Genomic DNA, 13,928 nt, shown 5'->3' with positions numbered 1-13,928 from the left:
ATTTTCTATCAGTATCACTTGGTATTTTTGTGGTTACATTGTGTAGTGATTAAGAGCATTGGACTTGCTGGGTGCTGGTGGCTTACTCCTGTAATCCTAGCTACTCAGGAGGCTGAGATCTGAGGATCACCAACCTGGGCAGGAATGTCCATGAGACTCTTATCTCCAATCAACCACCAGAAAACTGGAAGTGGTGCTGTCGTTCAAGTGGTAGAGCACCAGCCTTGAGCAGAACTCAGGGATAGTGCCCAGGCCCAGAGTTCAAGCCCCACAACTGACAAAAAAAAAAAAAAAAAAAGAACACTGGCCTTTGGTTAGCATGACCTTTGGTTGTCTAGCCTTTATCTATCAGTGTCTTTGCCTTTAAAATTTGAATAAGCAGAATACCTACTTTACAGAATTAAATTTTTCCTAATTGATAGTTGTTAAGTACTTTTCAAATACTTTTCACATTATAAATGTTATGCATGTCTTTTACTGTACCATTAATGGAAGTCCCAGAAATAGCATTTCATATGATTTTTTTTAATCAGTCATTTTTCTCCGCTTTCAAGTAATACTTATACAGTCTTCATCTAGTGATTTAGTAGACTTTATTTCTGCTAAGGGTAGATATTTTGTAATTTTGTAGTTTGTGAGTTGTTATATAACTAAAATAGTGATTGTCCTTTTTTTCTTTTGTAAAATGCAGTGCTTAGCCATTGTAGCCTTTAACTCAGTAATGAGAATAATCAGTCTTACATTCATGAGAATTACATGAATTGAGAGCTGAGGCACCGTGAATAGCCTACTGGAATTTTCATGAAATTTTTGTTTCATTCAGGAATGTTCAAGAAAAAAGTTATGTATGAATCAAGTTGTAATATGAATAGCATAAAATGCGTGTTTATAGGTGCAGTTAAGTACTTTGTATTTGCTTTTGATTGAGGCTTTGGCAAATCAGAATGTACTTTAGGCTGGCTGTCACTCTACAGATTCTCTCATAGGTGTTCATAGATATTTACACATACACAATGCATACGATCATATAATAAAGGAGGATTCTCTTTAAGATTTCTTTTTATCTTAATCTTTTGAGTATTTGAATAGCATTATATTGTATGCACTTATTCCTATAATTTTATATATTTACAGAGATTTTGCACAAAAACTGGCCGGTGCTCTAGCACATAATCCCAACTCAGGACTTCACACGATTAACCTTGCTGGCAACCCACTGGAGGATAGAGGTATGATGGTGGTCACCGGACCGTTAATGTCAGAGTGGGAAGATTAGAGTTTTGTGGGGTTTTTTTTCCCCCTCCCCCTAGTCCTAGGGCTTGAACTCAGGAACTAGACACTGTCTCTGAGCTTCTTTTGCTCAAGGCTAGCACTCTACCATGAGCCACAGCACCACTTTTGGCTTTTTCTATTTATGTGGTACTGAGGAATCAAACCCAGGGCTTCATGCATGCTTGGCAAGTATTCTACCACTAAGCCACATTCCTAGACCCAGAGGATTAGAGTTTTAATTTCATCATGACTGAAGAGTATATTGAGCTCAGTTGTCACTCAGTTATAACTAGTATTGGTATGTTTGTGGGCTTCTAGCTCTTTCTATCTTTTCTCGAAGATATATAGACTCAGATTTTCCTACCTGATTAACTTAGTTTTGAAGTTAGACAAGGAGAAAGAAGATAAGAATTTTTAAATATTTTATTAGCACTCCACTGCTGCATAACAAATTGCTTCATACTTATTAGCAGCTTTAAATGTCACATTTATTATCTCAGGTCCCAGGTTAGCTGGGATCTGTGCTCAGCATGCCTCAAGGTTAAAACCATATTGTCAGTGGAGCTCTGCTGCTGTCTGTGACCTAGAGTGTTTCTCACGTTTATAAATTGTTGGCATTATTAATTTCCTGGGGCCTGTAAGACTGAGGCCCATCTAGTTTTCTTGCTAGTTGTATAAGACCACCCCAATGCTGGTCAGTAGACATAAAAAGGAAAATATGAGACTGGAATTTCAGTAATGGCTCATTGATAGATGGGGTTTAAGAAGGAATTGCTGTATCTTTAGAGGAAATACTTTATTTTCTGTGGCAATTTTTTTTCTAGCTTTGTTAAATAAGGGTCTTTCACCTTTCATTGTTATCTATTTGATGAAGATTAATCATTCAACTGAGCTGGGAATATAAACATAAACAGTTTTGCCTTTTTGTTCGGTGTATGAACTCCACTGTGTATATAACCAGGAGGGGAAAACACCCTTAAGAGCAACTTGTGAATCTGAAGGAGAGTTAAGAAACTAGATCCCATAAAAGCACCTTCATAGAGTAAGCTGAAGTTGGATATAATGGATGTAGACTCCTGGAATAGGAGTTTCTCTGGGGTATACTAATTTCTCCAGGAAAAACAGCTGTCTGTCTATGAATCAAATGCAACGGAAAGATGTATGTGACATACTGGAAATCCTATACATCACCTCTTATAGTCAGGAGAGTTGTCCTGGTTTTGTTCAAAGATGTGAGAGAATCAGTCACATTTATCTACTGACAGGCAGGACAGAATTCGTAAAAGGAGGTAGTAATTGGATGCTGGTGCAGACCAGGAAGGAAACACTCCATAGTCATTAGAGAAGTGATTAAGCCCACAATGAAGCAGCATTTCTCACCCAGGGATCAAAGTTTGGTGTTACAGAGGATGTGGGGAAAAAAACTTAACAGGTTGCTACTTGGAGTATCAGAAAGGTGTGGTCATTTTGGAAACTGATTCCCTGTTGTCGCTGTTGTTGTTGTTTTTGTTTGTTTTTTAAACTGAAACGTGGCAGGGGCTGAGAAGGTGGCTTAATGGTAGAGTGCTTGCCTTGAATGCATGAGGCCCTGGGTTTGATTGCTCAGCACCACATAAGCTGAAAAAGCCAGAAGTGGTGCTATGGCTTAAGTGGTAGAGCACTGACGAGCTGAGGGACAGTGCCAGGACCCAGAGTTCAGGCCCCACTACCGACCAAAACAACAACAACAAAACCAAAACAAAAAAATTGAAACATTGCAGATACCAGTGGCTCATGTCTGTAATCCTTGCTACTCAGGAGGCTGAGGTCTGAGGATCCCGTTTTGAAGCCATGTCTGGCAGGAAAGACTATGAGACTCTTATCTCCAATTAAACACCATAAAAAGCCAGAAGTGGAGCTATGGCTCAAGCCTTGAGCCTAAAATCTCAGGCACAGTGGCCCTGGACCCAGGACTGGTACAGAAAAAAATTTGCCAAAAGATCTAGCTGTTATACTTTTTGGGTATCACTGAAGAGAAAGGAGACTCAGTCAATACAAAACCTTCCAACCAAAGTTTGCAGAAATAGTATACATTATAGCCAAAAGGTAGAAACAGTTCAAATGTCCCCACTGGGTGAATAAAACCTGGTAGTTCTAACCCTGCAAAACCAGTCAGCAATGAAAAAGGCATGAAATTCTAATGCTGGCTGCCACATGACTGAACTTCAAAGACTTCTTTCACTCAAAGTGAAAGAAGATGTCTGTGAGACCGAGAGGAAGGGTGCGCTGAGCAACCTCCCTTCTCCTCCTGTCCCATGTCTCAAGGGCTCTTGGATGCAGCAGGTGCAGTTTTTTCCTGTCAGGCTCTCTCCTTGGATGTCCTGTAGCCCTTGGGTTTTTTTGTTTTGTTTTGTTTTTGGGTCCAGTTATGGGGCCTGAACTCTGGGCCTGGGCGCTGTCCCTCAGCTCTTCAGCTCAAGGCTAGCACTCTACCACTTGAGCCACAGCACCACTTCCGGCTTTTTTCTTTTTGCTTATATGGTGCTGAGGAATCGAACCCAGGGCCTCAGGCTTGCAAGGCAACCACTCTACCACTGAGCCACCTTCCCAGCCCCTAGCCCTTGGGTTTTAACTTCTGTGATGATAGTTACTACATTTGATCCTTCTTCTAAGTAAATGTTCTTTTTCCCTCCTCTACCACCCATCACCTCTTCTCCTCCTTTTCTGGTCTTTCTTTCTCCTCTCTTTTCCTATGACACACAACATCTGGATTTAAGATCTTGTCCATAATCTATACATATTTTCCTTAAATCAAATTGGTTTGTATTTAATGTTCATTCTCTTACATAGTTTTTAAAGTTGTACTTGGAAATGAAGGTTATAGAGGTGTGTGTGTGTGTGTGTGTGTGTGTGTGTGTGTGTGTGTGTGCGCACACACGTGCACGCACATGCGCGTATGCAAATACTAAGGCTTAGACTCAGGGCCTGGGTGCTATCCTTGAGCTCTTTTGCTCAAGGCTGGTATTCTGCTACCTGAGCCATAGCTCCACTTTTGGCTTTTTGGTGGCTGATTAGAGATAGGTGGTGGACTTTCCTGCTTGGGTTGACTTTGAACCGTGATCTCAACCTTCTGAGCAGCTGGGATCACAGGCTTGATTGACTGGCTCCTGGCTGTGATTTCTGTTTATGGAGGGAGAAGATATGTTCAAAGAAAATGTTTCTCTGCTTTTTTCTTCTACATTCCTATTCCTGCTGAGACCTTTTTTTCTACCTGTTGCCCATTTACAGTCACTATGTGGTTGGTTTTCTTATCCTCAGCTGGAATATGGGAACTTGCCAGGGTAGATTCTCTCACATGCTTTCGAATTCTGATACTCATAATAACCTTTTCACAGACCAGTACTTGCTCCTTCCAGAGTCATTCATTGCTGGATTTGCCAGTGCCCATGGACAGCTGCCAAAACGCATCCTTCTTGCTTTCTCCCCACCAGGGACTGAGTCTCCCAAAAACAAATTCTTTATTGGTTCTTAATAGCTATTTATTGGAATTGACTGGGAGCTTTTCTAGTTGTGTAAAACAGTTACTGAAATTTCAGTTTAGAAAATGAAGTTAAAAATTTTTGGTTCTGCATTTTTCCATGACAGGATTTTATGTAGGAAAGTAATAAAAGGGACAGGGGAGGAACTTTTTATTATTATTATTATTATTTTGTGAACATACTGTAAAGAGGGGTTACAATTACATGGGCAAGATAATGAGTACATTTCTTATCAAGCATTACAGCCTCCTCCTTTGTTTACCCTTCACATCCCTTCCCAGCCTCCCCCCGCACCCCCACCCAATCCTCCCCCCCACCAAAGTTGTAAAGTTCGTTTTCGACATGACAACTTGTACTTCTCATTGTTGCAAGGAGTCCACCTGTATCCTTAATGACTTGTTTTTCCCCATCTCCTCCACAAATTATACCGACATCAAATATAGTGAAAGCAGGGGTTATACTGTGGGGGAGGGACATACAAAGCAACAAAGAAATAAACTTATAAATGTCTTAGAAACAAATGCATGAAAGAAAAAAAGGGGAGGAACTTGTAATGAAGTCATATAGTATAAAAGAGACTGGGCCAGTGAAGATTATTTGCAAAGAAATTAAAAAGGAACACATGGCAGGATCTTAGCAGTTGTAGTAGGTCAGACTTCTGAGGAATTTAAACACCAAATGGAATTTGACTTTGTACCTGAACTATCTACTCTAGGATTTATTTGGCAATGCTCAGAGAGAAAGTTTGGCTCTTGGCTTTGTGATATGAATGTTGATACAGCAAATACCTGTTATTTACAGCTCAGTCTCCTTGTCCTACCCATGTGAGGACAGACTCTCAGCCTTCTCATTGTTAAGAGGCTTCTGGTGAAGGAGGATAAAGTAAGGTTTAGTAGGGAAGGGATGGTGTTTCTTGCTTTATCAGCAATAGCTGCATAGGTGGTGACCAGACCACTGGGGCATGTGCACTGACAAGCTGGTCTTACCCTGGCTGTGAGGCTGGGCTTGCTCACCACCTTGTTTTTGGCCTGCTTCTAACCTAGTGCTTTTTTTCAGGCTATGGCTTTATAGCTTTTAGGAGGCCATGAAATCAATTATTATGCAGGATAAAGAGAATTTTAAAATGATATAGGCTTGTTAAGACATTTAAGTTAGGCGTTGACTCCAGTTTTTGTTTTGTTTTTGGTATCCTTTTATTTTTATGTTCCTTATGCTTGATTCTCAGTTTTATTTTCAACATAGAAATACTTCATGGTGGCTTGTTTATTCACTTGCTTTTCTCAGAGTTTCTGAGCTTTCCAAGGAAGTCACAGGAATTGGTAGAAATCTAAAAAAAATTAACTCGCTTGTAATATGGCTTTTACAATGTTTTAACCTATATACTTTCTAAACATAAGGAAAAGGACCACTTTATTCCAATATCATATTACTAGAACCACACAGGCAGAATTTTGTTAAAATCTTCATATTGATACATTAAATTTAAAAAGACTTCTAAACCTCTTTGCTACCTCTTTGAATAATAATGATGCTAGAATATCCATGCATGAGTTTTGTATAGTGTCACAGACTTTTCAGCGCATTCCTGATTAGTGGGGTGAAATTTGCAGTGTCAACTTTAATTTTCCTATGTTTGTGAGTTATTAACATCAGATGACAAATTACCATACTAAACATTTTATAATTACTTTCTTAGGCAAAAAGATGATGAAGCAGAGGGAGTGATAATAATTTCATTTTAAAGGGGAAAATAAAAATTAAACCTTCTCCTAAATTTGACACATATTAAAAAAAATAAATTAAAATTCATCAAGTAAAATCTCAAAAAGCTTTTAGCAACGAATTTTATTCATAGCTCCTAAGCTATTGTTTATGTTTTGCCCAAAAGTTTAAGTAGTTAGCTTTAGAAAGTAGAGAGCAGATACTTTTTTCTTTTTCTTGATATTTTGGTTGCAGTTGCCAACTGCTCTCAATTTAACTACCTTTCCAAGACTTCATTTCTAAACTATACCAAGATAAGTTCTTTGTATAATAACCTGTTACTGTTTTACAAATCAAGTGGCCAATCTCTCTAAATTTTCTTCACATCACATTTCTTTCTTTTTTTCCTTTTTTCTTTCTTTTTTTTTTTAGGGGGGGGGGTCCGGTCGTGGGGCCTGAACTCTGGGCCTGGGCGCTGTCCCTCAGCTTCTCAGCTCAAGGCTAGTGCTCTACCATTTGAGCCACAGTGCCACTTCCGGCTTTTTCTTTTTGCTTGTGTGGTGCCGAGGAATTGAACCTAGTGCCTCATGCATGCAAGGCAAGCGCTCTACCACTGAGCCTCCTTCCCAGCCCTCACATTTCTTTCTTAGTGGTTATATTTAAAGATCATCTTGAGCTGGGGTTGTAGCTCTGTGGTACAGTTCCAATGTACCATGTACAAGGTTCTAGGGTTCCATCCAAAGCATCACTCAATTTTTTTCACCTTTGTTTTGGTTAGGTTTTTTTTTGTTTGTTTTTTAATGCTGGAACTGGGACTTGAACTCTGGGCCTCACACTCCTACTCTGTCTCATACTATTTGCTAGCAAGGCTGGTGCCTTATCACTTGAGCCATTTTCCCCCCAGTTAATTAGTGATGAATCTCAAGGCCTCTTCTATCCAGGTTGTCTTCAAATAGGGATCCTTCAGATCTTAGTCTTCTGAGTAGATAAGATTACAGACATGAGCCACCAGCACCTGGCAGACAAGTGTTCTGAATTCTTCAGCTTGTAATTCTCTGGGAAGATATCTTCACCAAGTAAGATTCCTCTAAATCATGGCAACTTTCAGCTGCCAGTCTCAGTTTTCCTATCCAATTAGATTTGCAAGAAGTCCTTCCCATTAAGTGTATATACTTGCATCTCACAACACTTTATATGATGCCTGATCTCTTACTGCCCCCTCTCTCTTCCCGCCGCCACCCTGCCCTGATCTTGGAGCTTGAACCTAGGGCCTGGGCACTGCTGCTGAGCTTTTGTGCTTAAAGCTAATTCTCTACCACTTGAGTTACAGTTCCATTTCTGGCTTTTGGTAGTTAATTGGAGATAAGAGTTTCATAGACTTTCCTGCCCAGGCTGGCTTTGAACCGTGATCTTCAGATCTCAAACCTCCTGAGTAGCTAGGATTACAGGTGTGAGCCACTGGAGCCCTGCTTGCCTGTTGTTTTTATCATGAAAGCTAGCATTCACCAAGCAGTTCATGTGGGCCAGGCAGTGTGTGCTTTCTTGCACGTTATCTCAGCAATTTGTCTTGGGTGCCATTATTCTCATCAATTAATGCATAGACATTTACGGACATGGGGAAATTTTCCGCAGGTCTTGTACCTTAATTTGCATTTTGACCTGACTGTTTTTAGAGGTTTTTTTTTTTTAATCCCTCTGTAGTGAATTGCATCTCTAAATTGAGAATGTATGGAAAACTGAATGCATATGAGCCCTGAGGATTGTGCTTAAAACCTGGCATACTAGAAAAATATGCTCTACCACTGAGCTACACTTTCAGCCTGGTATATTATTTAAAATGGATGCTACTAAGCCTAATTACACCTTTTATTCCATTAGCATGTAGTAAAGGGATTCCTTTAAAGAAGAAATATAATTATGTTTTGTGGATGCCAAGGAAATAGAAATTATTCCATCAATAAATACCATCTCTTTTGGATTTTTAAAGTATTATCACTGCTTCATCTTCTTATCACCAAAGCCTATAATATATTCTGTTTTTATTTTTAAAGCATCAAGAGAAATTACTTCTAGACTAAAATCATCTTTTTAATTAGATGTGTTCTAAACTAACCTTGTGTTTTTAATCACTTACCTTGAATTTGATAAGGAAAAAAAAATCTCAGCCAGATTAGATTGTTTTATCTTTGCTTTCACTTCTCCATATTTAATGTTACCATTAGACCTGCTTTAAAAATATCATATTCAACCTGACTTAATAGACCTTTAATAGAATTTAAGAACTTTACTATTTACTGCTTATATTCCTTTTTTTTGAGAAAATATTGCTGGATAGCTATTCCCTTTGTCCACCTACCTCTTTTTTGAAGATATTTATGATTAAAGGATGAGTGATGAGGGCATTTGATTTGAATATAGGTACACATTTATGTGGTGTTAAAAATTGTTCATTTTCAAAAGAATGAAGCAGAATAAATCGAATGAGCACAACCAATGTGAACTTGAGGTGACTAAATTTTGTCTTACGTTTTTACAGCAATTTGAAGATCTGAAATAGGGCTTTAGTCAGTGTTGTAGCATATGCTTTGCTGTGAAAACCATAAAGGAAAAATAATTGGTCAGGAATGGGCAATGATTATTCCTAACAAAATTTAAAAGTGGGAATCTAGATTAGACTCTTCCAATCTAAATATTTTGCAATACATTTTGGAGGTACATTTTTAAAAAGTCCTCAAGTCCTAAGTGTGTTCAGTAGCTTCCATCACTGTAACAAAGTACCTGAGATAATTAAGTTATAAGGCAGAAAGCTTAGATTCGACTCACACTTTTGGAGGTTCCCTTCTACGATTGACTGGCCCTTTTTATGTCTTGAGGTAGCACATCAAGGCAAGACTTCCTCTCAGAGCAAAATGACATTCACATGGCTAGCTAGGGAACAAAGAAAAAGAGACCTAGCTCCCACAACACCTTGCAAGGACTTGTCCCCAATGACCCAAAGACATTCCATTTCTTACAGCCCAGTAAGATTACCTACAGACTAAGTCTTCATAAGTCTGTGGGGGACATTCAAGATCCTAATTATAGCCAGGCTCCGGTGACTCATACCTGCTCAGGAGGCTGAGATCTGAGGATGGTGGTTCGAAAGCCAGCTCAGGCAGCAAAGTCTGTAAGACTCTTATCTCCAATTAACCATCAGAAAACTGGAAGTGGCGCTGTGGCTCAAGTGGTAGAGCACTAGCCTTGAGCTAAAGAGCTGAGGGACAGTGCTCAGGCCCAGAGTTCAAGCTCTACAACCAATAAAAAAATCCTAATTATAGCATCAAGTCTACCTCTTGAATTTTTACAAAGCGAATACAACTACTATCAATCTCAAGAACTAGAACAAGCCATACCACACAAGCTTCCTGTGGGGTTTTCCCCTGTGATCACCATCATTACCCTTATCCACGTAGAAATCATAACCTCTGGTCTGGCTCATTCCTTTGGGTATTGGTACTTTTTTTTGGTCAGTTGTGGGACTTGAACTCTGGACCTGGGTGCTATTCCTGAGCTCTTCAGCTCAAGGGGAGCACTTACCACTTGAGCCACAGCGCCACTTCTGGTTTTCTGGTGGTTAATTGGAGAGTCTCACGGACTTCCTTGCCTGGGCTGACTTTGAACTGTGATCCTCAGTTCTCAACTGCCTGAGTAGCTAGGACTACAGGTGTGACCCATTAATGCCTGGCTCTATTGGCACTTTTCATAATTGCACTTTGGTTAAAATTTCTGTTTCAGGGGCTGGGAGGGTGGCTCAGTGGTAGAATACTTGCCTTGCAAGCATGAGGCCCTGGGTTCGATTCCCCAGGACCACATAAGCAGAAAAAAAAAATCTGGAAGTGGCGCTGTGGCTCAAGTGGTAGAGCCCTAGCCTTTAGCTGAAGAGCTGAGGGGCAGCGCTTAGGCCCATGACCAACCCCCCAAATAAATTTGTTTCAGTTCTGTAGTAGTGGTAGGAATTAGAAAATATGAAACATTACAGTTAAAGAACATTTTCTGTATGACATAGCCTATATATTGAGTCTTACTTTGTGGCTCAATATAGGGTCATTTCTGGGACATAGCCACTGTACACTTTGCAGGAAGCAAGGTATTCTGTAGTTAGTGTGTGTGTGTGTGTGTGTGTGTGTGATGATAGTGTATATTCATGTATTTTCTTTTTGTTACTGTCATATTTACTTGGTATATTTTTTGCTCTGCATTAATTAGAGCATGCAGATTCAGAATAGTTGTATCCTCTTCACTATCAAAATGTCCTGTTTTTCTCTAATAGTATTTCTTAAAATCTTTCTTACTACCACTATAATTGTTTTCTTTTAGTTAATGGTTGTAGCATATACTTTTTTTTATGCTTTTGTGGTCACACCTCAATATATATATTTCTAGGCTTTTCTCTTAAGAACTTCTGACATTTTTATTCAGATAAACCACCTTTGACTTAAAATTTCTTACTAGCTTTAGGTAGTTGTACAAATGAATTAGCAATTAATAAAGTAGTTTACATATGCAGTGTTTCTTGATCAGTGTCATTTTTTCAACAGTCCATCCTTCCCCACTTCACTCCTTCCCTTAGTCTTCTTAATTTTGTAGTCTATACATTGAATTCTTGACTATATTCTCCATTGCTTCCCTCTTCATTCATCTACCCCTTTGCTCTTGATCTCACCCCTAAGTACCCTTTTAATACTCACTTGTTAGTATTTATTTTGTTGAACTTTGACTTTTCATTTGAATATTTAGTGAATTTATATTTAATGGCATTAACTTGGGTAATATATTTTTGTTTTTCCCTATTGTTATCCTTTTTATTTTGTTCTATTAATCAAATTTTGTACTTATTTCTGCTCCCTCTACTATTCATTCTTTTTTTTTTTTTTCGTGGTCCTGTGGCTTGTACTTAGGCCTCTCTGTGCTCAAGGCTAGTGTGCTACCACTTGAACCATACATAGTTTGACTTCCCGTTCATTCTTTTTTTTTTTTTTTGGTTGATTGTGGGGCCTGAACTCTGGGTCTAGGCACTGTCCCTCAGCTCTTACAGCTCAAGGCTAGCGCTCTACCACTTGAGCCATGCACCATTTCCAGCTTTTTCTGCTTATGTAGTGCTGAGGAATCAAACCCAGGGCCTTATGCATGCAAGGCAAAACCCCCCCCCCATCATTCTTTTTGAAGAGTATATCAACTAAAATATCAGAACGTCTGCCTCTCTGCAGTCTACAACATGAATAAAAATATTTAAAATGTAGTTATAATCTGTTTAATACTATTTAATCAAGTGACTTTTCTTTGACAATAGAACACTTTAGGGAGGTAGGCAAGGTTTACCAAAACACTTAGCATCTTTTGGAAACACCCAATTTGAGGCTTAGTCAAACCAATACCCTTTTGTTATTTCTACAGTAATTATTTCTTAGAAGTTTTGATAAGATTTTTAGGGTTGTATAGAGCAGCAGGAAGCACAGTAGCTTTTTATTGCTGCCTAGAATATGGAATTATTACTGCTTAAGGAGCCTTTCCAATAACTTGGCCCTAAGCAGGTGATCGCTCACCTGCAGGTGGAAGTTGCTTCAACACCCTGGCTAGGGCACAGATTTATCCGTTACTTACTTCCTCCCCACAAAACACTCTGTGTTCACTGAAGCTCTTGAATAAATGAGCTGCTATTCTCTGTCTCCCACACCAGCCATTAAATCGAGAGTATATCTAATTTTAAATGTGATAAATTTTTGGTGAGCTCCCGTAAGTTATAAAACCTACCTTTAAGAAGTTGAAAACATTCACTGATGTTCTCTCTCTGAGGTTGTTAACTACAAGACAATTAAGTATGGGAATCCATCTGCTAAAAGTGAAGCTGTTATCTGAATAGTTAATATTATTCCATTCTTCTTGACAATAATTAAATAGCATGCATCTGCATATCCAAAAGAGATCAACTCATTAAGACAGAGGTTACAAAAAAGGGGGAGAGAATCAATTATATCACTCTTTCTCAAGAGGATTTGGATTTTAAATAGGATGATGAGAAGACGGTAAAACTTGGCTCAAAGAAAAATTGCTACAATGAATGGTAAAGTTTCAGAGATTGCTACGTGTAATTAAATAGTCTTCCCTTTCTTACCAATAGGTAGGACAGAAGAGAAGAATGCATGGTGGTAAATGATTGGGAAATAAGCTCTGGTTACTTTAATTGAAGTTAACTTTAATTTTCATACTTTTGTTCTTTCAAAATTTTAATTGTTATTATAAAGGTGATGTATAGAGGGGTTACAGTTACATAAGTCAGATAAAGAGTATATTTCTTTTTGGACAGTGTCACCCTTCCTTTATACATTTTTAATACATTATAAAACAAATGGAATTCTGAGAACCAGAAATTTCTAACCATTGCCTTTTTCACTTCTCAGGTGTGGCCTCTTTAAGTATACAATTTGCCAAACTCCCAAAGGGACTGAAGCATTTAAATTTATCTAAAACCTCACTGTCACCTAAAGGTATAGTATTTATTATTTTCTTAATACTGTGGATAATATTACTGCTGCACCTGTTACCTTTAGTAGTTAGAGTTATTATTGTGCTATTTGTCTACACTTAAAAAAATAGATGTATTACATTACCTTTCCATAAAGGCAGTATGCAATTCAGATCTTTTGGTCTAAACTTATATGCTTTCAGTGCAAGAAATAACTTTTAAACACACCTGTGCTCCTAAACTCTTTTTCAACTTTGAGCCAGTGAATTCTCACCTGCTGTCTCATATTCCTAGAAGCACCTGGTTTTGTTTTTCTTCACTCTTTTTTCTGACAAACAAGTTTGCGTCTCCAACAGTCAGATCGACTGTCTGCCTTACTGAAAACAATCAACCCTCACTGCTATGTTATCATAGTAGCTCTCCAGTCTTTCTAGTTCCTGTCCCCGGAAGTTGCCTTTTTTTCTCCCCCGGTGGTACTGACTTTATTTCCTCCCCCCACCTCATTTATCTAGTTTCTAATCATACTCTTTCATTTTAGTTATTATTTTTGCCTACAAGCATCTACATAATAACTCTAGAAATTACCCTGCTTGGGATGAGAATGGTTCCTCACATCTGTAGTATCAGTTACTCAGTAGGCAGAGATAGAAGGTCATGGTTCCAAGCCAGTCCAGACAAAAAGTTAGTGAGCCTCCATGTTTCTTTTTTATTGGGGGGGGTCTGATCGTGGGGCCAACTCTGGGTACTGTCCCTCAGCGCGTCAGTTCAAGGCTAGCGCTCTACCACTTGAGCCACAGCACCACTTCTGGCTTTTTTCTTTTTGCTTATGTGGTGCTGAGGAATTGAACCCAGGGCCTCAGGCATGCAAGGCAAGCGCTCTACCACTGAGCCACCTTCCCAGCCCGATAACGAGTACATTTCTTATCAAGCATTCT

General features: G+C 38.9%; 1 protein-coding gene across 1 annotated transcript in view; it reads left to right on the top strand.

Moving 5' to 3' along the window:
• Window positions 1-13,928, top strand: part of Lrrc16a (leucine rich repeat containing 16A) — a 287,161-nt gene that overhangs the window by 159,580 nt on the left and 113,653 nt on the right. Inside the window, exons 11-12 of the mRNA XM_013035187.1 lie at window positions 1,135-1,229; window positions 12,929-13,020. Of these exons, the coding sequence (XP_012890641.1) occupies window positions 1,135-1,229; window positions 12,929-13,020 (187 nt within the window). The remainder of the gene's footprint in view (window positions 1-1,134; window positions 1,230-12,928; window positions 13,021-13,928) is intronic.

Source organism: Dipodomys ordii, unplaced genomic scaffold, assembly GCF_000151885.1.
Source record: "Dipodomys ordii isolate 6190 unplaced genomic scaffold, Dord_2.0 Scaffold206, whole genome shotgun sequence".
Classification (NCBI taxonomy): domain Eukaryota; kingdom Metazoa; phylum Chordata; class Mammalia; order Rodentia; family Heteromyidae; genus Dipodomys; species Dipodomys ordii.
The sequence above is the reverse complement of the archived record's forward strand: the minus strand, read 5'-3'. Positions and strand labels throughout refer to the sequence as shown.